At 62.0% G+C, this 27,291-nt stretch overlaps 1 protein-coding gene across 1 annotated transcript in view; it reads right to left on the reverse strand.

The window, feature by feature from the left end:
* Positions 1–25,538, reverse strand: part of COL7A1 (collagen type VII alpha 1 chain) — a 30,426-nt gene extending 4,888 nt beyond the window's left edge. The window contains exons 1-103 of the mRNA XM_053929912.2: positions 25,473–25,538; positions 25,282–25,367; positions 24,554–24,734; positions 23,767–23,926; positions 23,587–23,680; positions 23,334–23,495; positions 22,964–23,127; positions 22,757–22,886; positions 22,538–22,654; positions 22,289–22,435; positions 22,087–22,203; positions 21,863–22,012; positions 21,655–21,783; positions 21,043–21,186; positions 20,830–20,955; positions 20,584–20,727; positions 19,966–20,085; positions 19,689–19,832; positions 19,212–19,337; positions 18,965–19,111; positions 18,578–18,700; positions 18,051–18,197; positions 17,691–17,825; positions 17,460–17,606; positions 17,245–17,381; positions 16,849–16,975; positions 16,625–16,771; positions 16,368–16,540; positions 16,226–16,267; positions 16,116–16,142; positions 15,992–16,036; positions 15,853–15,915; positions 15,353–15,424; positions 15,220–15,255; positions 15,049–15,084; positions 14,824–14,895; positions 14,647–14,724; positions 14,382–14,408; positions 14,251–14,304; positions 14,069–14,131; positions 13,917–13,976; positions 13,766–13,801; positions 13,522–13,566; positions 13,403–13,438; positions 13,002–13,046; positions 12,883–12,918; positions 12,719–12,763; positions 12,508–12,540; positions 12,293–12,346; positions 12,155–12,214; positions 12,023–12,058; positions 11,846–11,926; positions 11,709–11,744; positions 11,469–11,513; positions 11,143–11,214; positions 10,865–10,909; positions 10,601–10,627; positions 10,370–10,399; positions 10,183–10,263; positions 10,073–10,108; positions 9,962–9,997; positions 9,807–9,887; positions 9,523–9,558; positions 9,093–9,155; positions 8,962–9,006; positions 8,010–8,045; positions 7,901–7,936; positions 7,670–7,765; positions 7,512–7,547; positions 7,386–7,421; positions 7,236–7,283; positions 6,892–6,927; positions 6,660–6,782; positions 6,377–6,577; positions 6,246–6,281; positions 6,114–6,167; positions 5,861–5,929; positions 5,740–5,784; positions 5,565–5,627; positions 5,387–5,431; positions 5,021–5,056; positions 4,872–4,907; positions 4,689–4,733; positions 4,444–4,476; positions 4,304–4,366; positions 4,177–4,212; positions 4,018–4,098; positions 3,571–3,639; positions 3,424–3,459; positions 3,309–3,350; positions 3,159–3,203; positions 3,026–3,070; positions 2,373–2,408; positions 2,231–2,290; positions 1,998–2,105; positions 1,756–1,827; positions 1,564–1,599; positions 1,233–1,292; positions 1,067–1,111; positions 822–857; positions 680–715; positions 543–599; positions 309–380 (exon numbers count right to left, since the gene is read on the reverse strand). Of these exons, the coding sequence (XP_053785887.1) occupies positions 309–380; positions 543–599; positions 680–715; positions 822–857; positions 1,067–1,111; positions 1,233–1,292; positions 1,564–1,599; positions 1,756–1,827; positions 1,998–2,105; positions 2,231–2,290; positions 2,373–2,408; positions 3,026–3,070; positions 3,159–3,203; positions 3,309–3,350; positions 3,424–3,459; positions 3,571–3,639; positions 4,018–4,098; positions 4,177–4,212; positions 4,304–4,366; positions 4,444–4,476; positions 4,689–4,733; positions 4,872–4,907; positions 5,021–5,056; positions 5,387–5,431; positions 5,565–5,627; positions 5,740–5,784; positions 5,861–5,929; positions 6,114–6,167; positions 6,246–6,281; positions 6,377–6,577; positions 6,660–6,782; positions 6,892–6,927; positions 7,236–7,283; positions 7,386–7,421; positions 7,512–7,547; positions 7,670–7,765; positions 7,901–7,936; positions 8,010–8,045; positions 8,962–9,006; positions 9,093–9,155; positions 9,523–9,558; positions 9,807–9,887; positions 9,962–9,997; positions 10,073–10,108; positions 10,183–10,263; positions 10,370–10,399; positions 10,601–10,627; positions 10,865–10,909; positions 11,143–11,214; positions 11,469–11,513; positions 11,709–11,744; positions 11,846–11,926; positions 12,023–12,058; positions 12,155–12,214; positions 12,293–12,346; positions 12,508–12,540; positions 12,719–12,763; positions 12,883–12,918; positions 13,002–13,046; positions 13,403–13,438; positions 13,522–13,566; positions 13,766–13,801; positions 13,917–13,976; positions 14,069–14,131; positions 14,251–14,304; positions 14,382–14,408; positions 14,647–14,724; positions 14,824–14,895; positions 15,049–15,084; positions 15,220–15,255; positions 15,353–15,424; positions 15,853–15,915; positions 15,992–16,036; positions 16,116–16,142; positions 16,226–16,267; positions 16,368–16,540; positions 16,625–16,771; positions 16,849–16,975; positions 17,245–17,381; positions 17,460–17,606; positions 17,691–17,825; positions 18,051–18,197; positions 18,578–18,700; positions 18,965–19,111; positions 19,212–19,337; positions 19,689–19,832; positions 19,966–20,085; positions 20,584–20,727; positions 20,830–20,955; positions 21,043–21,186; positions 21,655–21,783; positions 21,863–22,012; positions 22,087–22,203; positions 22,289–22,435; positions 22,538–22,654; positions 22,757–22,886; positions 22,964–23,127; positions 23,334–23,495; positions 23,587–23,680; positions 23,767–23,926; positions 24,554–24,734; positions 25,282–25,366 (7,683 nt within the window). The 5' untranslated portion in view covers position 25,367; positions 25,473–25,538. The remainder of the gene's footprint in view (positions 1–308; positions 381–542; positions 600–679; positions 716–821; positions 858–1,066; positions 1,112–1,232; positions 1,293–1,563; positions 1,600–1,755; positions 1,828–1,997; positions 2,106–2,230; positions 2,291–2,372; positions 2,409–3,025; positions 3,071–3,158; positions 3,204–3,308; positions 3,351–3,423; positions 3,460–3,570; positions 3,640–4,017; positions 4,099–4,176; positions 4,213–4,303; positions 4,367–4,443; positions 4,477–4,688; positions 4,734–4,871; positions 4,908–5,020; positions 5,057–5,386; positions 5,432–5,564; positions 5,628–5,739; positions 5,785–5,860; positions 5,930–6,113; positions 6,168–6,245; positions 6,282–6,376; positions 6,578–6,659; positions 6,783–6,891; positions 6,928–7,235; positions 7,284–7,385; positions 7,422–7,511; positions 7,548–7,669; positions 7,766–7,900; positions 7,937–8,009; positions 8,046–8,961; positions 9,007–9,092; positions 9,156–9,522; positions 9,559–9,806; positions 9,888–9,961; positions 9,998–10,072; positions 10,109–10,182; positions 10,264–10,369; positions 10,400–10,600; positions 10,628–10,864; positions 10,910–11,142; positions 11,215–11,468; positions 11,514–11,708; positions 11,745–11,845; positions 11,927–12,022; positions 12,059–12,154; positions 12,215–12,292; positions 12,347–12,507; positions 12,541–12,718; positions 12,764–12,882; positions 12,919–13,001; positions 13,047–13,402; positions 13,439–13,521; positions 13,567–13,765; positions 13,802–13,916; positions 13,977–14,068; positions 14,132–14,250; positions 14,305–14,381; positions 14,409–14,646; positions 14,725–14,823; positions 14,896–15,048; positions 15,085–15,219; positions 15,256–15,352; positions 15,425–15,852; positions 15,916–15,991; positions 16,037–16,115; positions 16,143–16,225; positions 16,268–16,367; positions 16,541–16,624; positions 16,772–16,848; positions 16,976–17,244; positions 17,382–17,459; positions 17,607–17,690; positions 17,826–18,050; positions 18,198–18,577; positions 18,701–18,964; positions 19,112–19,211; positions 19,338–19,688; positions 19,833–19,965; positions 20,086–20,583; positions 20,728–20,829; positions 20,956–21,042; positions 21,187–21,654; positions 21,784–21,862; positions 22,013–22,086; positions 22,204–22,288; positions 22,436–22,537; positions 22,655–22,756; positions 22,887–22,963; positions 23,128–23,333; positions 23,496–23,586; positions 23,681–23,766; positions 23,927–24,553; positions 24,735–25,281; positions 25,368–25,472) is intronic.
* Positions 25,539–27,291: the final 1,753 nt, after the last annotated feature.

A 27,291-nucleotide genomic window follows, 5' to 3' on the forward strand; every position in this document is an offset into this window, starting at 1 on the left:
GGGTGACATGGGCCACAGACCCCAGGTAACCCAGATTCCTGCCCCTCCCTGTACCCCTGAGCCCCTAAATTTACCTGGAGGGCGCCTAATCCCCAAGGAGACCCTTCCTGTCCCCAAAGCTCCCCTTGTGACCTCAGCTGAGGCCCCTGAGCCCTCTGTAGGGCCCCTTCTGCTCAGCTGCTCCATAGGCTCACGCAAAACCCCTTCCCTCTGATTCCCAGAAAGCCAGCACCCACTGTCTCCTCCCACCCTCCCCCCATCCTCACAGCCCACAGGAGTCACACACAGTACCCCCCACTTCCCTGTACCTTCTCTCCAGGGCTCCCAAAGTCTCCCCGAGGTCCTTTCTCGCCGTCTGCACCTCGCAGGCCTCGTTCACCCTAGATCAGGGGTCAAGAGTCAGTGGTCAGGGGTCAGGGTCAGGAGCTGGAGGCCCCTCACCCTCTGAGGGTTTGAGCTCTCAGATCTCCTGGCCCTGCCCCCATAGGAATCCCACCCGCACCCAAGGGAGACCCAGTCTGCAGGAGAGCAGACCCACTCACCATGTCCCCCTTGGCACCCCGCGGCCCCGGAGGCCCCATAATTACAGCCGAGTCACCCTGAGTGGATGGGGGAGAGTCAGAGGAGCCAGGAGCACCCTTCGTTCTTTGCCCCCGCCCTCCTCCATGTCCACACTCACCTTGTCACCCTTTAGCCCTGCCATTCCAGGGTCACCCTATTGGATGGAAGGGTGTGAGTCTCACCCAAATGGACGAGTCCCCAAGTCCTGAATTACAAGACCCCCCCCACTCACTGCAGGGGCCATTTCCCCACATCCTTACCTTTTCCCCGCGCTCCCCCCGGCTGCCCGGGGGGCCCTGTGTAAGAGAAGAAGACTGTGAGCTAAGGGACTTTGGGGGGACTAGTGGGGAGACAGGTCAGGGGGTGGGGAAGGACTGGGCAGCCCAGGGGAGCAGAGGAGACAAAGGACCAGAGAGCAGACAGGGAAAACCAGAGGGCTGTGGGTGGCTTCAGGGTGTCCCAAGGGTACAGGCCAATGATAAAATCACACCCCAAGGGGACCCACCACAAGTCCTCGGGGTCCTTCCTGGCCAGGGTGGCCATCTTCACCCTGGATGGTGACGTTAAATTCACTGAATCAGAAGTTGGATTTAACGGGGAGATCAGCAATAGAGGGATTCCTAGTGTGGCTCCCTGTGGTGGGCCATGGCTGCAGAGCAGGACGTACGTACCCGGACACCTGGCTCCCCACGCTCTCCACGGGCCCCGGGCAGCCCTACTCCAGGGTCTCCCTGGAGATCAACAGGACACCAGGGATAAGTGTGGGGAATCAGTGGGCGACAGGGTCGTGGCAGGTCAGTAGAGGTTGGATGGGGAAATGGGGGTCAACGGAAGTTTGATGGGGAGATGGGGGTCAATGGAGGTTTGATGGGGAGATGGGGATTAATGGAAGTTTGGTGGGGATGACGAAGCTCAGTGGAGGTTGGAGAAGGTGACAGTGTCAGTGGAGGTTGAAGGAAGTGACAGGGTACAGGAGAGAGCCAGCAGGACTGTGCCATCTACCCTGTCTCCTTTGAGTCCAGAGGCCCCAGGTGCTCCCTGTGGGCAGAATGAGGTGAGGTGAGGGTCCTGTGCCCCTCAAAGGCACACACATACCCGGCCAAGCAGTGTGGCATGGCCCCCGCTTAAGTTCTCGCGTGGACAGACTTCAACACAGGAATCAGACACACGGGGAATTGGGGCACTCCTACTCACCGCTGACCCTGGTGGTCCAGGTGGCCCCAAGGGCCCTGGGGCTCCCTCTCGTCCTGGAGGGCCTGCCAGACCCTACCAGAAAAATGAGGCAGGAGACGCAGAGTTGACTTGGGAAACTTCATCCTCTGCCTCCCAAGACTTGGAGCCCTGAGGCAGGGCCCAGGCCCCTTCTCCTCGCGCACTATCAGATTCAGAGGTCCTGAAGTCACCAAGTCTGCACACACTGCTCCCAGCATCCTTACCCGCTCTCCACTGGGGCCTGGCTGACCCGTCTCTCCTCGAGGGCCTGGCTGACCAGGGAAGCCGACAATACCAGGAGCACCAGGGGGGCCAGAGGGGCCCAAGTCTCCCTGGAACACAGATAACAAAGAGAGGAGTGGTCCCAGCAGGACCCTTTCCCAGGACTGGCCCCAGAATGCGCTCTTCCTCCCACCTGCCCACTGCCCTCACCACCAGGGATGGGGCAGCGACTTACCTTTGGACCTGGAGGACCAATTGGCCCAGGGGGGCCCTGGACCCCAACTCCTGGGTCACCCTTCGAGGTAAAAGGGGTCAGATTAGGCTCATGGAGTCCCAGGACCATGACCCCCAGCAGGGACACTTTGGGGCACACATACCTTCTGACCCCTGAGTCCTGGAGCCCCTTTAAGACCCTAAAAAGGGCAAAGTAAACAGCACGTGAGAGGGTGGGAACGTGCACCCAGAGCTTAGACACGGCCCCAAAAGAGTCCCTGCTGAGTGGAGATGTGATGGCGAACACGTGGGAACTCAGGCGTGTGACCAAGGATTGGCTCGAGGGAGCTCAGAGGTGGTCGCGAACTCATGAGGCACACAGAGAGGGACGCTCAGGTGTGACCCCAGAACACACGGAGGTCACACGTGAGGACGGACGTATGGGACCGTGGACGTGAGCGTGGATATGTGGGAGCTCGGACAGGACCAGAAACTCAGACATGTCCTGCCCACAGACACAAACTCAGATACGCGGAGCACAGACGGGGCAGGGGTGAGGAGCAGCATAAACACGACCAAGAAGAGGCCCGAGACCTGGGAGATCAGAGCAGGTGAGGAAGCGAAGGCTGAGGACGGGCATGTAAGCAAAGCCAGGCCCCGAGCCCTGGGGGCGGGGGGGTGCTCCAGGAGCAGGGTCCTGGACCCTGGACCTTTAGCCAGGCTTGGTCAGGCAGGTGCGCAGGCCCAGGGATGCTCCCTCATGTCCACAACTGCGCTCCTCAACCCGGGCTCCGGCTTGCCCAATCCCCAGACTCACATCTTCCCCAGGGTCTCCAGGCTCCCCTGGACGGCCGGCTTCACCCTGCACAGATAGGGTGGTAAGGGGGTCTGGCCACCCAACCTTACCCCTCCCTGCCCAGTGCTCGGGCCTGGGACCAGGCCCACCTCACCTTCTCACCCCGAGGCCCTGGCAGTCCTCGGTCGCCTTTGGCTCCCTGTAGAGATGGGTCAGGAGGCAGTGGGGTCAAATGTGGGGCATGGTGTGGAAGCTGAAGATCAGGAGTGTGGGTGGACTATGCCGGTGAAGGGTCCACACTCACCGGCTGTCCCACCAGGTCTCCAGCAAGGGCTCCAGGGGCTCCCTGTGAGGAAGAGGGCTCCGTGGGTTCCTGGGCCCCACCACTGGCCCCTCTTCCCAGGACCCCCCATACTTACCTTCTCTCCCTTCGCTCCAGGGGGCCCGACCACAGCCTGTGGGGAATGCCTAGTGAGTTACCTGGCCTCCTGCTGTCTCCCCCCACCCTGATGTCCTGGATGGGTGGGTGGGATGCAATCCAGGCTGGGGGCGAGGTCAAAAATCACCTGTCCAGGGGCCCCCATGGGTCCAGGCTCTCCTTTAGGTCCGACAGGGCCGGGAAGACCTGGAGACCCCTGTGGCAGAGCAGTGTGAGGACCTGCCTCCGCCACCCTCGGAGGCTGCCCAGCCCCAACCCCTCCTCCAGTTACTTCTCCTCCTCCTTCTCCTGCTCCTCCTCCTCCTCTTGCTCCTCCTCCTGCTCCTCCTCCTCCTCTTGCTCCTCCTCCTGCTCCTCCTCCTCCTCTTGCTCCTCCTCCTGCTCCTTCTCCTCCTCCTCCTCTTGCTCCTCCTCCTGTTTCTCCTCTTGCTCCTCCTCCTGCTCCTTCTCTTCCTCCTCCTCCTGCTCCTTCTCTTCCTCCTCCTCCTCTTCCTGCTCCCCGCTGTTCCTCTTCCTCCTGCTCCTCCAGGAGCCCCATCACAGGCCTGCAGCAAGCTCCCCTCAGAACACGCACTGGCACACCAGGGGCTCCTCGGTCTCCATCTTTGCCGTTGGTACCATCACGACCTGGGGCTCCTGGCTTTCCTGTCTCCCCCTGAGAGGAAGGAATTCTGTCAGGGGCCTGCCGCCTACCCCCGAACCCTGGAGCCCAGGCCTGACCCTCAAGACTCACCACTTGTCCGGGCAAACCTGGTGCCCCCTGAGGACCCTGCAGGAGATAAGTCACATGTCAGGGGGACGCAGGAGAACATGTCACAGGGACATGGTGTCCCTGCTAGGGCCACAGGGGACTCACTCACCACAAGGCCTGAAGAACCAGGAGGCCCGGGAAGTCCCACAGGTCCCGTAGGTCCAGGCAGGCCCTGGGGGAGAAGAAGGTCAGCAAAGGTCCGACCCCACCCCCTCCCTGTGACTCTCACCCATGACCTGGGCCACTCACCCGTCCTGGTGGTCCTGTCTCTCCAGGCTCTCCCTGCCAAAAGCCAAGGGACCCTATGAGCCCACAGAAGGACAGGTGGTCCCCAGCCCCAGCCCACAAGCAGAGCCCCAGAGCCGGGGCACCTCGGTGTTTAGTCTCAGGGCGGTGACATCCCAGGAGATTGGCAGATGTCACCCTGGTGCGGACAGGGGTTGGAGGAGCCTCCTCCTCCTTCCAGCCACACACTGGCACACACCCCTACTCACCTTCAGGCCAGATGGTCCCTGGGGTCCCGCGGGGCCAGCAAGACCCTAGAGAAAAGTGTCAAGGGCAGGGGACAGGGGTCAGAGTTATCCACCTGGGCTCAGGGATTAACACAAACAAGGCCTATCTCATTAGCGGGGGCTAACACCTGTCCCACCCCCACCAGGCAGTGTTCTGTCACTCACCGGGGCACCAGGTGGTCCAGGGTCTCCATGGCTACCCTGTGAGAGAGAGAAAGTCTAGTGGGGAGCCAGCACCACTCCACCAGGGAAACTGAGGCAGTACAGCCCATTGCAGGGGTTGAGCACAGGATGGAGGCTTATGGGGTACTCACCACGGGACCAGGGCTCCCCCTTGGACCTTGCAGACCCTGAATAGAGAAGGGGGCTTCTGAGCCTCAGCTGGGCATCACTCGGGCCTGTCCCTGTCCCCTGAGGGACTTTTCCTGGGAGGCCCAATTCTGTGCTGTCCCCCCCCCCCCAAGGCATGGATCACCCCACATCCATGGGCTGTCCCTCATGGAAAGCACACTCAGGCCTGTGCACATGCACACACACACAGACATCATGCACCCACATGCACAGGCGGACACCAGGCTCACACCCTGTGGCCGAGCGCTGGTGTCACCTGCCTACGGCAGCCAGTGGCAGAGGGCAGCCACGCCACAGAACCTGGGCTGGGTGTTCCTGCCACCACTCACCGGCTTCCCTTCAGGCCCAGCCACACCACGCTCTCCTGGCAGACCCTGGAGAGAAGAGGTTTCAGGCCACACTGTGCTCGGCCCCCATCCCAGGTAGTCCCAGGCACTGCAGGCTCCGGCCCAGACAGCACAAGTAAGAGCCCTGCGCCGGCCCACGGGCCTACGGGCGAGGACTCACCGGGCCGCCATCGTGACCCCTCTTTCCAGGCTCTCCCTGATCTCCCTTGATGCCTGGCCCGCCCTGCAAGTGGAGTGTCATGCCTGAGCCCCCAGTCACCGCCATGTGGCCATATCCACTCCACCCCTGCAGGCCCCCGTAGAGGAAGGGAAACGCAGTGGGTGGGAGGTCTCACCCTGTCTCCTTTGGGGCCTCGTTCACCATCACTGCCCGGCTCCCCCTGTGGGGATGACATGTCAAGCCAGGCCCTGGGGTCATGGCAGGAGGTGGCCCCGAGGTTGATACCACACACTGACCTTAGCGCCCTTGGGTCCAGAGGGTCCTTGTTTTTCAGGTAATCCAGGGCCTGGTTTGTCCACCGCCACCTATAAGCACAATGTCACAGGGGAGAGATGTCTCTGTCACAGAGGCATGGAGGGCTCATCCCAGATCACAGGGTCCCAGAGGGTCATGGGGTCAGAGACACCACATGGAGTTTCTGGGGCCTATGCTAATGGTGGCTCCCTAGTGACAGCAGTCACAGGCCTAGGGCAGGGCTGGGATGATCACCGTGGTGCCGGGGATGCCGGGGGGACCAGGGGGTCCAGGGGGGCCATCTCTGCCCTGCAGAAAAGAGAGAAACTGGTGGCCACCCAGCGCAGCCTCCAGGCCATCCCACCCCGAGGCCGAGTCGCAGCTCACCTGTTCTCCGTGTTCTCCCTTCTCTCCCCGTTCTCCCTGAAGCACAAATAGAAAGGTGGGGGCCATGCTTGTGGGCAGTCCAGCCCCTTCGGATACCACTCCCCGGCCTCCCGGCCACGCTCCAGGCTCACCCTTTCTCCTGGCCTTCCTGCCTCTCCCACAGCCCCAGCCGAGCCAGGGAGCCCAGGAATACCAGGCTTTCCAGGCTCCCCAGCGAGACCAGGAAGTCCAGGGGAGCCCCTCTCTCCAAGGGCCAGGCCAGGTGGCCCCTGAGGACCAGGGTCTCCACGATCTCCCTTTGGCCCGCGGTCTCCAGAAAAGCCAACGGGCCCCTGGAAGAGCAGAAGAGTAGATACTGGTGGCTGTACAACCACGCCCTCCAGAGAGCACCCCCACTACGCAGCCAGCACACACCTCCTTGCCTGGGGGGCCCCGCTCGCCAGGGTCCCCCTTGGGGCCACGCCAGCGTTCAGGCACGGGCAGGAAGCTGCCAGAGCTCTCATCCCACGTCTCCACGATCTCCCGCAAGGCAGACGTCTGAATGGCAATGAGGGGTTGGAGGGCAGGGCCCGTTACTACAGGCGCACGCTCCAGTGTGGCACGTGGGGCCCCCACCGGTGCCCACACCCAGCCCCAAGCAACCTACCTTGATCCCAATATTCTCCAACAACCGCTCCACATTCTAGAAACACAAGTGGGTGAGGGGCTGCCCACAGAGGAGAAGTCCTGTTCCTGCCCTACACTGCCCCCAGAAATAGTGCCCACGCCTTCTCCCCCAGACCCTTGAGGAGGCTCAAGGCCACTGGAAGTCCCTCCCTGGCATGTCCCCATTGCCCAGGTTCCCCTGAGTGTAGGCTACAGGAACCGCAATAGGTCAGTTGGCTGAGCACCCAGGACAGAATATGTGGGACCTCACAGCAAGGGGGATAGAGAGGTAGTGCCTGGAGGCAGGTACATCAGAGTTGAGGACCAGGCCCCAGCTTCACTCACTGGCACACTCCCAGGGTCTCCTCTCAGGCCACGCTCTCCTGGGAGGCCCTAGAGACAGCAAGAGACAAGCCGTTGGACCCAGCTTATGGGGGGGTGTATGCGTGTGTGGGTGCTATGGCTACCTAGGCATGGGAAAGTGGGGGGCCTCACCTGTTCACCTTTGGATCCACTGTCCCCGCGGTCACCCTGAGAACAAAGAATGATTAGGCAGGGGAATGCACCCCCCACCCCAGTCAGCCCCTCACCACACCTCCAACCCAGCATACGCACACTCACCTTGGGGCCCGGACTTCCCGTAATGCCAGGAAAACCCTGGGACAGGACAGGACACAAAGTGGTCACATAGGACCATGGCATCCTTCCTAGGAGGGTGTCTGGTGGGAACTCAGTGGCCCCTGTTGTTCCCAAGTCCTTGACTGACCCTGAACACTCACCTGGCCAGGAGGGCCGACCTGCCCTGGGAGGCCCGGGGGGCCTGGGAGTCCAGGGCTACCAGGCACTCCACGATCACCCTTGGGGCCATCGAGACCCTGTGGAGGATGCAGCCCGCATCAGGACTCTGAGACCCCAGAAAAGCCTGGAGCCATATATCACAGGGTCAGGGTCAGGGTCAGGGTCAGGGTCAGGGTCAGGGATTAGAGGTTTTAGAAGCCTCCAGCACTCACTTCTCTCCCAGGGGTGCCCGCATCTCCCCTCTCTCCCTGTGGAAGACAAGGGTGCTTCAGACATGGCCCTGATCTGTGGCCAGAGCAAACTCCAAGTGAGGGGCTTTACCTTTCTCCCGTCTTCTCCAGGGTCCCCGGGTTCTCCCTGTAGACAGAGGGCTCACGTCAGCCCAAACATTCACCAGCGTGTGGCTGCGAGACCCTGTCCTGGCAGCTCTCCGGTGACGGTGACCACCTGTGCCAGTAGCTCCAAGACTCTGTGTGTCTGGGGGCATGACCTGTGACCCTCCCAGTGAGTTGCTGCATGTTACAGGGTGTGCCTGTGTGGGTCTTCTCGCCTCCGCACGCACTTGCACGCACCCTCCTGCCTCTGGCTCCCCACGTGTACCCCAGCATCTGCGCCCTCTGGGGGCAGTGAGTGCTGCCTGTCCTGGGTCTGTGTATCAATCAGCTCGTGCACCCGTGCGAGGTCTGAGTGTTCCGGCGGGCGACACTAGGTCAGTGTCTCTTGAACTGTGTCTGCACGTGGATGGGCAGGAGCTCGGGCAGGTAGGCACAGTGTGGACACGTGTCTGCACGTCCCTGGTGCCCTGAGAACTGTGACATGTCTGTGCGTCTTGTGTGTATCTCAGTATACGAGTGACTCAGTACACGGGTCCACGTGCGGCCCCAGGCCATAGTGCCCGCACCATAGTGCCCATCTGAGGATGGGTAGCAGTGTTTGTGCCAGCGTGCCTCCCAGTGCCCCTGCGTGTGGCCCCGCCCCCGTGTCTGCACCTCTCAGTCTGTGTCCCGGGCGCTTTGCCTGTGCAGTAGCTGCGGGTTGCTCTGGCACGTGCGCACGCACAGGCCCAGAGGAGCACAAGGCAGCATGTGCACTGGACTCCCTGCGCGCTGCCAGTGTGTGCACATGGGCAAGAGCTTCGGGATGCACCTGGACATCTACACTGGGCGGCAGGTGTCCGCGCACCGCAGTGCGTGCCCTCTGTGTCTGCGCATCTGCGCCGTGTCCCCGTCTGGTGTTTCTCGGCGGTTTCCCCACGTCTGCCCTGGACACTCACGTTTTTCCCACTCGGGCCTGGCTTGCCATCCTCGCCTGCCTTTCCCTGTGGGAAGAGGTCATTGGTCAGAGGTCAGACTTGGGGTGAGGGCAGTAAGGGGACAAAAGGGCACCATGAAAGCCAAGTCTCACCGGTGCTCCAGGGGGGCCAGTGGGGCCAGGAGGTCCCTGTTCTCCTCGGAGGCCTGGAAGCCCCTGAAAAACGTTTTTGCTAGGATTGACAGACCACGGAGACAGTCCCTGGGCCCACCCATGGACTGGGAGGACCCACTAAGATGCTCCTCCCATGTGGAGACCCTCCAAATTGGGAGGTGGCATTGAGGTCCCTTAAGGCAGAGACCCCAAGGGTTAGGGGGCTCCCTGCTGAAAATCCCAAGGGAAGGGTCCCCAGGGCAGAGAAGGTCAGAAAGTGAGACTCTGCTGAAACCCGCCTATGGGACTGGGACCCCTCCCAGGGATAGAGCTGGACCCCACCCCTGCCCCCTCGGCGACTCTGACCACCTGGCTGTAGTTTGTGCTAAACCACCGGGCTGCCCTCCCCCTAACATCTGCCCTTACTTACATCTCTCCCTGGGTCCCCAGCTTTGCCTGCAGTACCCTGAGGAGAGACCCAGAGTCAGGGAGTCCACAGTGGTCAGGGGATCTGCCTGCTGACAGGGCCACTAGCCCCTATGAACCCAAGGCTGCAAGGCAGAGACCCCCGGACCCGGGCAGGGCTCCAGGAGAAGATACTGAGAACCCATCTGGCCCCAGAGCTCATCAAGGCTAAGAAGACCCACGTGAGGCAAGGGTCACCGGAAGGGGTGAGGGAAGGGGCGTGGCCAGGCAGTGGCCATGGTGACTCACGTGCTGCCCAGGGGGGCCAGGGGCTCCCGGTTTCCCATCCAGCCCACTGCGGCCATCCAGGCCAGGGGGGCCCCGGTCGCCCTGGGGAGAACCGAGTGGTGAGAGGCCCCCAAGGCTGAGATGAGCATCAGTCAGAGGCCTCCGCTTCCTCTCACCTTTTCTCCTGCTGGGCCTCGGGCACCTGGGTCCCCCTGGAGGGAACAAGAGCAGTGAGATTTGAGGGCAAGATTGGGGCACAGGCTGGAAGGGCAAAGTGCGTCACTCACCTGTGGGCCTGGGGGCCCCCGAAGTCCATCGATGCCCTGAAGACGAGGAGGGACGAAATCAGAGCAGGCCCTCCCAGCCCAAGCCTCCCCGCAGGGCCAGCCAGACTCACCCTCTCTCCAGGGGCTCCAGGGGGGCCGGGGTCACCCTTGGGTCCCCGAGGTCCCTCCTGTCCACGGTCCCCAGGCTCTCCCTGTGGCAGAGACAAGCTGGCTGAGGGACAGCCCTGGAGCCACAGGTGCGCCCAAGGCAGAGTCTGTCATGGGGGCGCCGTGAGCCTCCTCCTGAGACTCTGATACCTTCTCTCTAGCTCCAAGTCCCGAGTCCACCTGTGGAGGAAGCGACAGTGAGAAGGGAGGCTCGACAAGGCGGGGAAGGGGTCTGGGGAGGACTGATGGCACTGGGCAGGGCTGCAGGGTCAGTGAAGGCACCAGGGGATATGGGGGGAAGTGGGGATAGAGGCCACGGTGTGGAGCCTGCAGGGGTAGGAGGGGGAGGCCATGGAGGACCAGACCCCGCTCAATGCTTACCAGCCTTCCCGGGGTTCCTGGGAGACCCTAGGAAAGGAAATAATCGTCATCAACAGCAGCCCTGAGGTCCTGGGCACGGCTCAGGCTTGTCCTCCCAGATTCCCTGCAGCAGCACCCCGATGCCAGCACCCGGAAGGCTGGTCAGGCCTGGAGGTGACCATCAGTCTCCTCACCGTGACTGCCTGCCCCCTTCTGTGGGCGCTAACCAGATGGAGCCCTGGAAATCTCCCCCTCTCCCAAGCCCGGGACACTGGCACCACTCACCGGCTCCCCACGGTCACCCTTGGGTCCAGGCGCTCCAGGGCTGCCCTGCAGAAAGTCAAAAGGTCGGGGACACTGAATGTAGGCAGCAATTTTGAGGAGCTTTGGAAGCACCCTAAGGACTCATGGGAATAGGGTGGCCTTTGGGGGCTGTGATGAAGGGGTCACAGGAAATGAGGGTCATGAGGGTGTAGCATTTCAGGGCAGGATCAGGGGCAAAAACTGGATGGCTGGGAGTTGAAGTTGAGGTTGGGGGTCAGAGGTCATGAGTCAGGACTCACATTTCGCCCATCCTCTCCAGGATCTCCCTGGTCTCCCTTCTCACCCACAGGTCCCCGAGCTCCAGGTGGTCCCTGGGGAGAGCAGCTGGTCTGAGCCAAACCCTCTCAGCATTTTGATGGTTCCCCCATGACCCCCATGCTGCCTCAGGTTCCCCATTACCCCCAAAACTATGCCAGAGTCTCCCATCACAGCATGCATCCCTGTAGGGTAACCCCCAGGCTCTCCCATTACCCTTTCTCTCTGCAGAGGTTCCTGACACCTTCCTGCCTACTTCCTACAGGTTCTCCCCCCACCCACCGCCCCACTTCTCCCTGACAAGCCTCACCCGAAGGCCACGCTCGCCAGCTTTTCCAGGCAAACCTGGGTCACCCTGGTGATGGAGAGAAAGTCACACGGACCAGGTGAATCAGGCTCAGACTAACTCAGGGACTGGGGAAACAGGAGGGCCTGGGTACCGGCTGGACAGGAGGCAGGGGGATGGACCTTATGACCCGGTGGAACTCCCAGCCCAGGGATCACAGTTCAAAGGTAAAGGGTCAGAAACCACAGTGGGAGGGAGTCTCACCGGGGGACCCTCGGCACCTTTCTCTCCAACTTCACCCTGTGAGACATGAGCATCAGCCCAGGTCCCGAGACCCCCAGTGATGTCAGGAACAGCCTTCTCCCCGCCCCTGAAGACTACCCCCCACCCAGCCCTCTCACGTCTCGTCCTCGGGGGCCGATAAGTCCTGGGGGGCCGGACCGCCCAGGGTCTCCCTTCTCTCCTGGAGGCCCTGAGTCACCCTGTGGAAGAGGCAAGGATGGGGCTGCATGTACAGCCAGCCCTGGAAGAAAGTGGCCCCACGAACCCTGACATGACCCAAGGTTACAGGCACTCACCGGGGGTCCAACTCTGCCGGTGAGGCCAATGGGACCCTGCAGGGCATAGGGAAGGGGCACAGGACTTAATTGGGGCTCTCAGGCATGACATCCTTTCCATCCGTCACACTCCCCACCCCCACATTTACTCACCCGGTTTCCAGGGTCTCCCTTGGGGCCAGGGTCTCCAGGAAGAGCCAAGCCAGGTGCGCCCTGTGGGTAGAAGGGTCAGAAGTCGGGGTAGGGGGCGGCCTTTACCTGCTCTCTCCCGAACACTTCCCCTCCACTCACCGGCTCCCCTTTGGCTCCTGCAGCTCCTCTGGGGCCAGCAGGCCCCACATCTCCCTGGAGGTGACAAAGGCCGTCAGCGCCAGCCCCTGGCTCCAGGACCGCCGCCACGCAACAATCAGAACACAGCCCTTATGACTTCCAGAGGCCTCTAAGCAGGCCCTGTGACCTTGACCTCAGCCGTGTTACAGGCTCCCCTTGCTCTCCCCCAGACATACCTTCTCTCCTTTGACCCCCGCACCAGTAGGCCCCTGAAAACAAACAGGGCAGACACAGCTTGTCCCAGCCTGGGGGTCGCAGTGCCGCAGCCCTGGGGCACTACGTAGAGCTGGGAGTGACAGAGCTCAGTCCCTGCCCAGAGGCCCCAGAGTCACTGCTGGGAGCAGAGTCACAACTGTCCAAGGAGCTGCAAGGTGCTGGGAGCCCCACCCCCTCACTCACCTCGCCAGGGTCCCCGGGGCGGCCAGGCTCCCCCTGTGCAGAAAGGATGGAGGCAGAGATGGGACAGAGACCCAAGGTCTCAGTGTCTCACCTGCCATGGTCCCTGCTATGGGGGGCAGGAGTGGGACACTGGCCCCCAGCCCATTACCCACCTTCTCTCCTCGGCGGCCAGTGGGTCCTGGTGGCCCCTGCGCAAGGAGAGAGCGTGAGCCCAGGAGAGGAGGAGCTTGCGAGCGCCCCATCACTGACCCCACCGCAGTCACAAACTCACTTCAGGACCCTCTGCTCCGGGATGCCCAGCGACTCCCGGCGGCCCCTGCAGGTGAGGAGCAGAAATGCTGACAGGGGGCGGGGACAGGGCAATTGTGAGCAGGGGCTAGAGGTTGGGGTGTGGCTAGAGAGGCATCAGGTAAGATCCAGATCCAGGTCTTGGTTGGTTCAAGTCAACCAAACCCCACGTCAGTGGGAGCCGAGTGTGGTTCAGCAGGGTCGGAAAGCGGAAGGCAGATCCCTGGAGTCAGGAGAAGAGCTTGCGCAGGTCAGCACAGATTAGGAGCTTGTGAGGAGGGGTCAAGGGGCAGGGGCAGTGGGGGTCAAAGATGAAAACTCAGAACCAGGAGGGGGCCCAGAGCCCAGGTCAGCTGGCACTGGCTTTGTGGTTAGTGGGCTCACCTGGGGTCCCGCTAGGCCGGGGGATCCGCGCTGGCCCTGATGGATAGAATGGCTGGAGCTGAGTCTGGCCCCACACCCGGAACCCCAGGGCCCCGAGAGCGCCCCCAGGCTGCACTTACCTTCTCTCCAGTCTCACCCACAGCCCCTGGAGATCCTCGATCACCCTGAGGGGAGAGAGCCCCAAAGGGGTCTTGATCGTGGAACCCCAGACAAGGTGTTTCACACTCTGACCACCCTGCCTCTGAAACGCCAACCTCTAACCTGGAAGAACCTGTGTCTCCCAACCCTCCCGCCTGCCCTAACCCTACAGGGTCCCCGTGTGTCTCCTCCCTCACACCACACTTCCCCTAAAATGGCACTTACTTTGGGGCCAACATCTCCGGGAGGTCCCCGCAGGCCCTGGAAGAGGTTCAGAGATTTCAGTTTGGGAATAGGGTGGAGCAGAAGGTTGACGGTCGAGGGTCAGGGCTGGAGCTGCACCCACCACACTCAGAAGCCCTGGCCCAACACTCACCCGCTCACCCGGGGTCCCAGGCTGTCCGGGGAGGCCTGGCGCTCCATCCTCACAGTCACCCTGAAGGAGAAACAGATGGGCAGAAGACCCTGCCCCCCAGTGCCCAGAGCCCCCAGCCCCAGAACTAGACACCGAGAGGTGCGTTGTTCTACCTTTTCTCCTTTTGTCCCAGGAGGGCCAACTGGTCCTGGGGGTCCGGGGCTTCCAGGAAGACCCTAGGAGGAAGTGAGTAAAGACGTGAGCCCCAAACTAGGAGGCCCAGCACCCACCCACTGCCCCAGCAGAGCCCTCAGCCCCTCTGTCCGCACCACAAGCACGGCCCCCAGGGTCTCACCGGCAGCCCGGGTTCCCCTGGAGCTGTGCCGCCATCACCTGGCCCAGGGGGACCCTGGAAGAGAACGGCAGGTCAGGGGGTAGTCAAGGGAAGTTGGACTCAGTCCACTGCATACCTTGCCCCTCACTTACCCGCTCCCCACGATCACCTTTGTCACCCTGGAAAACAGAGCATGACGTCATGATACTGGACCACACCTCTACTCTCCAAGTCACCAGGAAGAATAAGGATCATGGGGTCCAGTTGGATTATGAAGGTCACGGAGGGACTGAGGGGTCATGGGGGGAGGGGTCAGGGGTTCCCATGGGCTCAGAATGACTAGTAGGGTTTAAATGGAGTCACTAGGTCACAGGGTCACACAGAGGTCATGAGACCATATGGGGGACATGCTGTCACCTTCAGAGCTACTCCAGGAAGTCCTGGGGAACCACGGGGTCCTGGGTCCCCCAGTGGGCCATGAGGTCCAGGAGGGCCCTGATGGAGGAGACAAAGCATGAAGAACAATCTACTCTCGCCCTGCCTCCTGTGGGTCTCCACCACACAGCACTTGCCTCCACATACCCTAGAACTTACCGGAGGTCCAGGGTCCCCTTTCTTCCCAGGAAGGCCTGGGCCCTCCCCACCAGTGATTGCTCCAGGCTCTCCCTGCAGGGACAGAGAGCAGCGGGCAGGATTCTGGTAGTGGGATCCTTGAGGTGGGAGAAGCCCGAGAGGTGTCCCAGCTATTCCTCATGGTGCTGCAGGCCCTGCAGGGTCTGGCCTGCAGCACCCCTGCTCCTCCCTGCCCCTTTCACCTACCGGCTCCCCTTTTGGGCCTTGTGGTCCTCGCTCTCCCTGAGGACAAAGCAGAGCAAAGGGTGATGCTTGGTCTCAGGTGAGTCCCAGGGAGGGCACCAATGGACCAACAACACTCCCAGGTCCCCACTCCGGGACGATCCTGGGAGAGCAGAGAAGGGACAGCAAACTCACCCGTTCTCCACGAAGGCCAGGCCCCCCTGGGGAGCCCTGTAAAGGGAAGCCAGAGTCAGGACAGTCAGACCACTCCTCCCGTGGACAAGCAAAGTGTCCTACCACGTGACCTACAAGGGCGAGGCTCACTCACCTTCGGGCCAGGTGGTCCAGGTATCCCAGGGAGGCCAGGGCTGCCTGGATCCCCATCTGTCCCAGGGCGGCCCTAAGAAAGCAAATCCGTCAAGGCAGGAAGGGCCCTCCCTCAGTGCCCCTGGCTTGCTGGCAGAGCCCAGACTACTTTTCCGGGACCCCTCACCCCACAGGCCCCGAGTGCTGTTGGGGTGGGGCAGTGGGGCAGAGAAGTGGCTGCTCAGAGCTGCATGGAGCCTAAACCCAGGGGCAGCGAGGAGGCAGAGGGCCATCTTGCCCTGGGACTGGGGACTCCCACCAGGCTCTCCAGGGGGTGTCAAAAGCCCATGGGCCTCTCCACTGCAGACTCCTCCCCAGAGTCTCTGGTGGGCTTCATGTTATCCAGCGAGGCTTGAAGGGACACCCCATGGTTCTAACTCTGCTCTGTCCTTCTTTCTTCTAAAAACCCTCAGGAAATGCCAAGGAGCATCTTAGGGGAACCTCAGTGGTCTCCACGCTCACCCTGTCGCCCTTTGCAGCAGAACTCCCAGGGGGACCCTGGGGACCAGGAGCACCGGTCCTGCCCTGAGAGGAGAGAGCGGGTAAGCAGGCTACATGACAGTGAGGGCACAGAGGACAGGTGTGGGCAGGGGGTACTCACCGGGAGGCCAGGGGGGCCAGGAGGCCCGTCTTGTCCTCTCGGGCCCTACAAAGGGTAGTCAGTGAGACCTGTGCTGCCAGCCCCGCCCCCTGGCCCCCAGCCCTCCTCTCCCCAGGCCACTCACCCTCTCTCCGGGCTCCCCCTTCCGGCCCTGGGCAAAGACACGTCAGACAAGAGTCAGAGGGGCTCACCGCAGGGGTGGCCCTTGCCTACCACTCAACCCCGGACACTCACCTCTGGACAGTGCACCGAGCAAGGCTGTGGCTGTGGCTGTGGCTGTGGGCATAGGGTCTCCTTGAGGGAGGCAGTTCTACCAAGAGCCCCAGACCTCCTCTTCTTTATGACCTGGCCCCGCCCCCAGAGGCCCCTTCCAAACCTGGCTGGGCAAAGCTGCCTGACACAGGGCTGTTGCCAGACTACTGACTGCCCGGTCCAAGCTTGGACCATCATTCACAGCGAAGAAGGTCTGAACGGGGTCCATGCCCGGCACCAGGCGACGCAGCTGCTCTGGGTCAGCTCCCTTCAGGCCCAGGATCATCACTTTGAGCCCTGAGGAGGGTCCAGCAGCCCGCATGACAACCCCGCTGGGGCCCGTCCTGTGCCAGGCCCTCTCCCGACCCGCCCTGCCCCTACCAGCAGCCTGGGCCTCGCGGACAGGGTTGAAGATGTCGCCCCTCAAGGGCTCATCCACTAGCAGAACCATCACCCCTGGCACTTGCTGGCGGCGTCCAGGAGCATCTGGTGCCAACAGGTACCTGTGAGCTGTGACCACGGCTGCGCCTGGGAGAAAGGACGTGTCAGAACCTGGGGCACCGAGTGGGGAAGCCCCAAGAGTCCACATCCGCTGCAGTCCGTACCCAGGTTGTTCCCACTTGGGTCCACGTAGGGAATGCTGTGGATCTTCTGCAGGATAGCGCCAAGGTCATGGGAGCCGTTCAGCGGGAACAGTGGGGAGGGCTGGTAACTGTAGGAGAGGAGGCCAACCTGGGGGGGACACAGAGCATGGGGAGGATGACAAAGCAGGGGTAGGGGACACAGAGCCTGGGGGGGAGACTAACTGGAGCTAGTAGGGTTCAGCAGTGATGGTAGGATAGGGAGCCAGGCAGCAGTGAGCAGGTCTGGAGCCTGCAGAAGGGCTGGGAGAAAGCCTGAACCGATGGCGGGTAACTGGGGTGGGGAAACTGTAGCTGATGTGGAGCTCAGGGTGGGGGATGGCTGGGGCAGACAGGGGTCAGCTGCTTCTGGGGCCAAACCTGGACCGCCTGTGGCCCGAGGGGCCCAAGAGCAGACACCAGACGCCCTAGGGCTGCCTTCACAGCCCCCGACCGATGGGCGTTGTCCCGTGTGGTGTGCAGCAGGAACACCACATCCATCAGGCCGCGGGGACACACTGTGGAGGGGGCCGAATTACCGATGTGGTCGCAGCACCTGGCTACCCGCTAGGCCCCACCCACTGTGCCCACCGTACCTGGGCTGTGTGTGACAGAGGCTTCAGGACCTCGCACACCATCCCGGACAGGGGTCAGGGAGAAGAGGTAAGAGATGCCGGGCTCTAGCCCTGTCACCCGCTGGGAGCTTGAGATCCCAGGAAGTGTTTGTGAGGCCCCCGCCGTTTCTGCAGAGGACAGCACTCAGTCACACAGAAGGCCCTCCATGGAGCCCCACTGCCAGCCCACCCCAGCCCTGGCCCCCTCTGCACCTTCTCCAGGGACTCCGAGTGGCCTCCAGGAGAGGATGTAGCTGGACACCCCAGACACTGGGTTCCAGGCCAGAGTCACCGAGTCAACTGAAGTGTCTACCACACGCAGTGCAGTGCTTGGGACAAGAGGTGACTCTAAAGGAGGAATCAAAGACCAGGGTCCGAACCTGCACCCTGAGACCCTGGGGCAGGTCCATTCTAGTGAAGGACGTGTCCCAGAAGTCATGCTGGGGTCGCCCCAGGGCCAGGAGTGGCAGGGGAGCTACAGGAGAAGTCGTTCAAGATCACAGGGCACAGAAACTCAGGACAGGTCACGAGTGGGGGAAGAGCAAACCGGGAAGGATGTGCCCTCGGGCTCACCAGTGTGTGCAGTCACTTCTGTGGGGGGCCCTTCTCCAGAAGGCCATGAGACACTCAGCCACACATGGTACAGGGTTGCTGGCTCCAGCCCGTCCAGTTCATAGCTGCTGACCTCAGGCCCCAGGAACCGAGAATGCTCCTGGCCATCTGGGGCAGGCATGAGGCAGGGGCAGGAGGCACGGGGGAGGGTGTTACAGCCCAGCATTAATGGACCTGCTCACCTCACTGACCCTCACCTACCTGACTGACAAGGACCTCACGGCTTCACTGATGGACCCTGGGGACCAGGTCCATGCTCCTGATCAATCTGCATCATTCTCGCTGACCCTGCCCATTTTAGTGACTCTGCCGGACAGACCCCCATGGATCTCACCTACTGGGGACTGACCCCCAGCTGGTCGCAGATGCTGCAGACCCCCACTGACAGACCCTGCCCACTATCCCTGACCTCTCCTACTTGGCTGACCCTGCCTGCCCACAGCCCCACCCCTAGTGGTCCCTAACCCCACACGGGGGGCACTTCTCACCCTCCGATCGCCAACGCAGAAAGAAGCCGCGTGCTCCGGGCACCAGCTGCCACTGCAGCCTCAGCGAGTGCTCCCCTCGCTGCACTACCTGAAGGGTCTCCAGGGTGGTTGGCTCCTCCGGGGCTTGAGAGAAAGCATGGGCCTCATGGAGGCTCCACCCCCACCGGTCTCGGCGCCAATCCCACACCGACAATGGAACACACACCACTCCCAACCGACTGGTTCCTCTGACCTTACCAGGCTTCCTCGGCCTCCATCCTTCGACCCCGCCCTCACAGACTCTCTACCAATCTCTGGTCCCTATTCCAATCCCGAGCACAAACCCCACCCCCAAACAGTGTAGCCATGAATACAAGGCTCGCCCCTATCCAAGCTCCTTGTACTTACGTGTGGTGACCACAATGGAGACAGGCGCGCCTTCACGGTCCCCGACCAGTGCGGTCACTCGCACCGAGTAGCTGACTCCGCCTTCCAGGCCCCGTATTTCTGCTGAGTCTCTGCTTCCTGGTAATATCTGTTGTTTTGTGGGGCCACCTGTCCAAGTGAGCGCAGGTCAATGGTTAGAGGTGGGGGTGGCTAAGCACAGGGTGCAATCACAGCCACAGGGGACAAGGGCGGGGTCAGGGAACCATACCCTCTCTCCGGCCCCAGACCAGTCTGTAGGCTGTGGCTCCAGGGACCCCCACCCAGGTGATCCGAAGAACGTCGCTGGTAGCATTGAGGATCTGCAGCTTTGATACACTACCCACCGTGTCAGGGCCTGGGGGCAGAGGCAGGGTGAGGGGTCAGAGGTCACTGAATGGCTGGCAGAGAACAAGTTGGCAGTGCAGGTGTGGTCAATGAGGAGAGGTCTGAAGGACCGAGTGAGGTTAGTGTGGACAAGTCAGTTTAGGAAACCCATGAGAGGGAGGAGGTCAGTGCCTTGGAGTGGCAGGGGCAGTGTGGAGGAGCCAGGAGTTTGCCGTGGGTAGGCATGGAGTCAACGTGGGGTGGACCAGCGTGGGCAGAGAAGCCGCTGAGCAGTGATGGAGTGGGCAGACGGAGCAGTCAGGAACACACAGCAAGGCAGCGTAGCCGAGACATGGCTGGCAGCTGTCCAGGGTCCACTCACCGGTCCTCACAACCACAGAAGTGGGGGGGCCTTCGACACCGTCCACATTGGCCCACACACGCACTGTGTACTCAGTGTCTGGCTCCAGCCCATCCAGCTCAGCCACTGAGGCTTCCCCAGAAACCAGCCGGGATTGCTCTGGGCCTGGGAGTGAGGATGGAGGGCAGCTCCAGGGCTAGCCAGGCTCCGGCCCCGTGCCCTGCCTGGACCCCGAAGAAACAGCCTGTATTCCACCCAGACCTGTCCCCCATAACCCTCCCAAACCCCTGATCCCCACCGTGGCCTGAGTGCCAGGAAATCCTGTATCTGGTGGCACCAGGAACCTTGTTCCAGGCGATGGTGACAGACGAGCTGCTGCTTTGAGTCACGTGGACTGTCCTCACTGGGCCCAGTGGGTCTGAGGGGAGAGGGAGTGGAAGGTGTGATGGGAGAAATACTGGGGCCATCTTTTAGGGGGAGCCTGTTGAAGCCTGATAGGAGGCCGGTATCTGACAGAAGAAGCGGGGCTCCTGACGGGGGACAATGGGAATCCGAGCTGGTGGGCGAAAGGGATCTGAGAGATGAGAGGGCCTGACGGAGGAGGTGGCAGGGCTCCTAGGGGGGCATTAGGGGGCAGCGAGGAGTCTGACAAAGGAGAAAGTATAAGTCTAGGAGAATTGGGTCCAGCAGAAAAGGCAAGGGGGGCCTGAGAGAAGGGGTATGAATTCGAAGGCAAAGACAGAGGGGTCATAGATGAGAGGCAGAGGATTCTGAAGAGGCAGGGGCCTAGGAGGAGCCTGGGGAGACAGAAGGGAGAAGCAGGGGCTCCGAGGGAGGAGGCAGTGGGAATCAGAAAGGGGAGACTGGGGATCCAAGAGGAAGCAAGGATCTGAACCAGAAGGTCTGGGGGTCTGACCGGTGCGAGCCACGATGACCACAGGGGGGCCTTCCTCTCTCCCTCGCAGTGCCGACACAGACACCTGGTAGGAGGTTCCAGGCTGCAACCCCGTTATATCTGTGACACTAGATTCTGGGGACAGCGTCTGGCTGGACTCTGGGCCTAGGGTCAGAGTGAAGTGTTGGCATGGCTCCTGCCTGCCCCCTCGAGCCCCCACACCCTGATCGTTCCCCTCAGCAACCACCCCCCACACCCTGCACTAACCACTGTCTGTCCTCCAGGTGACCCGAAACCCGCTGGCTCCAGGAACAGGTCCCCAGGCCACTCGCACTCGAGTGGCATCTGAAGCCACCACCTGTAGCCCCGGGACTGCAAGGGAGGTTTCTGGCTCTGGGGGGTTAAAGACAGAGGTCAGGGGTCAAGACTAGGACCCAGCGGGTCAGGCAGCTGGGCCCATGGCCCCCCTGCAATGCTCACCCAGGCGGACAGTGAGGGTGCTGGCACCGCCCTCTCGGGTGCCCACTCGAGCAGACACTCGCACGGTGTAGCTCAGCCCAGCCCGGACGTCCTCCAGGTCAAAGGCCGTCTGACTCCCAGGAAGCACCAGGGTCCGCTCAACCCCTGAGGGAGAGAGCAGGGGAAGCAAGCCGGGGCCCAGGAGGCAGAGGGATGTGGGATAACGGGCGTTAGTGATGGACAGAGATACAGGCCGGGAGGTCGTGTCTCTGAGGGACGCACCACAGGATGACAAGGGTGAGGGATGAGGATGTGGAAAAGAGGGTCAGTGATGCAGAGTGACACGGAATAACCAGGGCCAGGGGCAAACAGGGATACAGGATAAAGGGGGTCAGCGGACATGATGTGAGCTGACAGGTCATTGATATCAATGTCGGGTAACGGGTATCAGCTAGGGACACAGGATGAGGGGTCCACGTGGACAGTAGTCACAGCTTGGTGGATGGAATAGGAGCCGGAGGAGGCCATGGAGACCAGGAGTGGAGGGAGATGGGGCAAGGGTGCAGTCAGACCCTGAGGGATGGAACTGAAGTGTGTATGTGGGGGGTGGGGTGCAGGCTGTGTCCACCTCACCATGGGTGCCGCGTACAGTGATGCGGTACTCGGTGGCACCGGAAACTGGTCTCCAGGACACTCGCACCCGCTGCCCTGGCAGCTGGGTCGCCTGTAGATTTGTCACTGGGCCCACGGGCTGCTCTGGCCCTGTTGGAGGACACGGCGTGAGAGGCAACCTGGAGCCCTGTCCCCCTGCCTCACCTGGCCGGGCCCACTGAGCCCTCACCCGTGGGCACCACAGCCGCAGGCGTGGCCACTTCTCGGCCCTCCAGCAGGGTGTAGAGTGTGAAGCGGTACTCAGTGCCTGGCTGCAGCCCGTCCAGCTGGTGGCGGGTCACATGAGAGGGCAGCACCACCTTCTGAGGCACCTCCAAGCCTGCGCGACGCTGGAGTCAGGCCAGCTGAAGTCAAGCCCCATCCCTGCCTGCCCACCCTGCCTGCTGCACTGACCACTCTCACGCCGCCACTCCAGCCGGTAGCCACGGGCCTCGGGCACTGAGTTCCAGGAAAGAAGGATGGATGTGGGGCCCAGGATGACTGGGCGCAGCGTCTGCTCCACAGAAGGGTCTGCCCAAGGCACGTGGGATGTCAGCAGTGTCCTCACCCTTTCTGCCTGTCCACCCATCCCTAAGAGTGCACCCAGCCTTCTCACCAGTGCGGGCTGTCAGGGAGGTGGCAGACCCCACGCCACGGCCAAGCAGGGCACTCACGGTCACCTCGTAGTCTGTGCCAGGCTCCAGGCCACGAAGCAACACTGACCCCTGCCCAGGGCCCAGCTCCTGCTGCTGCGCAGCCCCGCCTGTACGGAGCACACAGAAGGCTCAGGGGGTCTTGCAGACTCAGGGCTCTACCATCCTGTGTGAGGTGCGGGGACTCCCTTCAACCCACACCTCTCGCTCACCACTGAGGACCCGCCATGTCACACGGTAGCCAGTGGCACCTGGTACACTCTGCCAGGCCACCAGGAGGCTGTGGGCTGTGGTATTCTGGATGGTCAGCTCCGGCCCCTCCAGAGCAGCTGGGGGAAGGTTCCACCAGGGGTTAGTGGAGTCAGGAGTGGGGAGGGTCTAGTGGGGTGGGTGGTCAGGGGGTGGGGTCAGAGGTTAGCAGGGTTGCTCACTGGTCCGAGCCGTCCCGCTCACGGCCTCCCCGATGCTGTTGGCGTACAAGGCAACCACGGTTACTTGGTACTCGGTCAGTGGCCGGAGACCCTGCAGCTGAATGCTGGTTTCACCAGCAGGGACGCTCACCTGCCCAGGGTCAGAAGTCACTTCATTTTGCCCAGCCAAGTCCCCAGTCCTCCACCCACCGCTCCTGACATCTTTACCTCCCGCCGCTCGCTCGGTAGTGGCTGTCCCAGCCCTGTCAGGGGAGTGTACTGGACCTTGTAGCCAGTCACAGGGCCACTGGCCGCCGTCCACTGGACTCTCAAGGACTGACTGCCTGGCTCAGACAACACCAGGTCTCGTGGACCAAAGATGGAGTCATCGGCTGGGAAAGGGGAAATCAGGTAGCAGGATCAGGGGTCAACTCCTATGGTGAGGCGTTGGGGTCAAAGGTCAGGAGCACAGCGGTCTGGGCACCACCTCCAGGGCAGGATCAGAGGACCGCACCCCTGGCCAGCTGTCAGAAGCACAGGAACCAGGCTTGGGGTCAGAGGTCTGGGTCAGGGTGCACACGGTGGGCAGGGGACTCACGGGGCAGGGTCACGGGCACTCCTCCAGCCGTTGTGCACACTCTCCGGGAAACGAGGGGCAGCAGCGTCCTCAGGATGCTGAAGTCGTTGACGAAGAAGAAGAAATCGCTGGTCGGCTGTGAGGCAACTCGCTTCAGCTCCTCGGGGTCTGCATTCTTGATCCCTGAGGTGATGTCCAATCAGGGCTCAGCTGCCCACGTGCTCTCTGGCTGGTCCCTGCCCCAGCCAGCCTGTCACCCCAGCTGGGTACTCACCCACAGCAAACAACTTGACCCCCTGCCCCTTCAGCTTCTGGGCAGCTGGGTCCACCAGGTCCTGGGACTTCCCATCTGTGATGAGGATGCAGACCTGGGCAGGTGCAGGGGTCAAATCAGGGCTGCCTCAGACAGTGAAACTGGGGTCACCCTGGGAGGCCTGGTGGGGAGAGAGATCACCTTGGGGACACCAGATCGGGCCAGCTGGGGCAGGAAGACATGGTCTGCCACATGGAGAATCGCAGCCCCTGTGCGCGTGTTGCCCCCCTTGTAGCTGAGATCACGGATGGCACGGACCACTTCTTCCCCGGAGCTGAGCGCATCCAGGCCAAACTCTGTCCTGTGGGGTTTGGGGAGTGGCAACAGGCCAGGTCCCTTTCTGGCCCTGGTCTTGAGGAGACCTCTGGTGTGAGGGTTTTGAGTACCAGGCTTTCTTGAGGGTCTGTCCTCTTGGTCCTCTGATTCCTGCCCTCCACTTCTGAAGCCCTCAAGTTAAACTCTTCAGGTGCCCTGTCCTGCCTGTGGCTGGGCCAGGGCAGGCCCCCAATCCTTGGGGGCTCTCAGCCTCAGGAGACAGGATGTCTGGTTAATTAAATATTGTAGGAGAAAGGGCCCAGTTGTAGGGAGGTGGATGTTGGCTAGACAGGAAGGCCATCTGGGGGCGAGTGGGGAGACTGAAGGCGTCAGGGGGCTGGAACATGGGAGTCCAGCAGGCAGGGGCCTCTGAAGGCCCTGGGCCCTCCCTCTTCAGATCGGGATACAGAGCCCCTGTCTCTGGCAGGGCGCCAGGCTGGGGGTGTCTCAGGTGCTCTGTCTAGGAGATCCCTGCTCTGTCTGTAGAGGAGGTCCTGGCTGGGGGGCTCTGGGTTCCCCAAAGCTTGGCTTAAGGGTTTTGGGGATATTTGCCCCTGCCTGGGGGAGGGGTCCTGGTGAGATCGCTGGGCCCCCGCTGCCAGCAGCCGCTCACCGAGGGTCGTCGCTGTACTGCACCGCGGCGAATCGCACACCCTGCGCACTGACTGCTCCGGAGAAGGGCAGCACCAGCCCCTCGAGGAAACCCCGCACTTCACGGAAGTTGCTGCGGCCGATGGAAGAGGAGCCATCGAGCAGGAACACGATGTCAGCAGCGTAAAGGCGTGTGCAGGACACTGGGGCAGGGAGGAGCAATCACCACCTCCTCTTGGAGCCCCTGCTCCCCGCCCCATTGCTCTGAGGTCTCTTGGGACTAGGGGCTGGGCTAAGGGGAGTAGCCCTCATCTGCAGTGCAAGCTGGCCCAGCGCCGCCGGGGCCTGGGAGCCTTAGAGGAGCCAAGGTGGCCGCGGTGCCCTGAGGGAGACGACTCCCGCACCCCTACACCCCGTCCCCTGGAGGACTGGTGGGGAAGGAGAGTTGCCTGCAGCGGGTGGTTCGGGGTGATCTGGGACTGCGGTTGGCCTCAGGAGGTCAGCCCAAGTGTCAGGGGGCAGGAAACTCAGCTCGCGTCTGGGGAGTCAGAGTTAGGGTCTGCATAGGCTGGGGTGCGGTTTAGGAGATGCGGCGTGGGGTCGTGGAAGGTTTGGGGAGTCAGGAGAGACTTAGGAGGCCTGCTTGCAGGGTCATGGGGAAGGGGGGTGCGGGTCCCGGATGAAGGCAGAGTGCAGCCACAGGTGACAGGGGGCAGTGCCCTGGAATGGGTCCTTCCTTGTCGTGCCCACCTCTCTCCCTGTGCTGGGCCCGCACTGGGGGCGCCCCTGCCAGGATCCCAGCGCAGAATGCAGCCACCAGGAGTCGCAGCCTCATGCTGGGTAGGGGAAAGGGTCAGTCAGGACCCCGCCTCTGTCCCTGGGCCTCCATGGCCTTGGTGGGTCCAAGCCCAGTGCTACCCGACCCCCAGTCCCGGTCTTGCCTGCTGGTCCGGTCCGCCGGCTCCCACCTCTGGCGGCTGCTGCTGGAGTCCCACAGCCAGAGCAGAGAAAAGTCCCTAATCCCAGGGGGCGGAGCAGCAGGCGGGGACCCAGGGGCCCGCCCCTACCCACCTCCCAAAGGCTGCCGCCCCCCCTCTTCCCTGGACAGATTATCTGACTCAAGAGTAAAGCCCCCACCTCCTATGGCTTCTGGGAATCCCACAGAAGGGGTTCTCTACAGACACTGATGAGGAGGCCTCTCAAACCCCATCTCAGGTCAGAGGTGTTGGCTGCTTTAGATAAAACACAGTGACTGGGGAAGTGACTGCTGGAGGCTAGAATTCCCACAGGCTCCTGGGGACTGGAGAGGCAGCAGGATTGGGGGGGGAGGCTGCAGCTGGAAATGACTCACCCCCCCCCACCCTATGGGGGTGCCCAGACAAGCCCTCGGGCCATCAGTCCCGCCGGCCACTCCCGTGATTCAGCCATCCCTCTGTCTGTTGGGTCTCCTGTGCCGCACCCCAATCCCTTTGATAAGCAGAGCAGCCCCCAGCAAATAAGGTCGCAGAGCTCACCCCAGGGAAAGCAAGGCACCACTGGGCTGCACCAGAGTTATGTGCACCCCCCTGTGGAGAAGGGATCCGGGAGAAATTCTGTGTCATGCTCATGCATACGTGTCCATCCCAGTGTCCCGCATCCCCCACTATGCCCTGAACCAGGCCCAGACAGATGCCATCCAGCTGTGCCTGCAGGGAGGGGCTATCCCTGTGCAGAGGTTGGGACCACCCACAGTGACAGCTCATTTCTCAGGAATTCACCCCCCTCCTGTCTGTGCCCCCTCTGACCTGCCTCAGGGCAGGTCCCCCTACCTACACCTCCTTCAGTCTACTCTCCTTGAAGACCCACTTCCACCGTCCTCCAACCAGGCCCAGCTGCCACCCCAGGCTTCTCTCCTTCCTGCCCTCACTGGTTCACCTATAGCTTCCAGCTTTGTAACTACCTTTGCCCCACTTCTGCCCCCTTAATCAGCCTGACTTTCCCCTTGTCACCCTCAACTGTGACTGTGGGCAGGCTCCTCCAACACCCCTATGCCCTCAGGTCACGCCACTGTCCTGAGAAGGTGACTCTGTATATGCCTATGTGTTCATTTGTGGGGCAGCGGTGTGGGGGGAGGTGGTGACACCAGGCAGAGAGATGCTCTCAAGAATGCAGGCCCCCAGTTTTTTCTGCCAGTCCTGGATAATTTTCAGAAGCCCAGAAAGTACATCTATCTACTCTTATCACTGCCGTTGAGCCCCTTCCAATATGCCTGGTCCCACAGCCTCCCTGGGGGTCCACAGGCTCAGTGGGGAGAGGTGGGGACAGCACTTCTGTTAAACTTGGCTCCCCCAGACTCCTCCAGGGTCTAAGGCTCTGAGCACAGCCAGAGCTTGGGGGCATTAAAGTCAATTGAGGCTGCCTGTTACCGAGAAGGCACAGGCTACCTTTCATCACTGACCCCTCCCCATAATTATCCTAGGAGGCAGTGCTGTGACCCACAGGGACCAGAACCTTCTTCCAAGGTCAGGGTCTCAACCATTCTCTGGGACACCAAACCCCTTGAAGCTGTCCTATAGGTGAGGGCAGCAGAGAACCAGTCATGTTCGAGTGAGGCAGCCCCTGCCCCAGCCCCTCCCCTTCTCTTGCACAGCAGGGGTGGGTGAGAACAGGAAAGGCTGGCGCCCAGGTGTGGGCCAAGCCTGTAGGGGAGACCAGAGGTCTAGGTGAGAGGGTGTTCAGGCAAATCTAATCAGAACCATGAGGGCCCCCCAAAGAAAGGAG

This window comes from Desmodus rotundus, chromosome 8 (genome assembly GCF_022682495.2).
Source record: "Desmodus rotundus isolate HL8 chromosome 8, HLdesRot8A.1, whole genome shotgun sequence".
Lineage (NCBI taxonomy): Eukaryota > Metazoa > Chordata > Mammalia > Chiroptera > Phyllostomidae > Desmodus > Desmodus rotundus.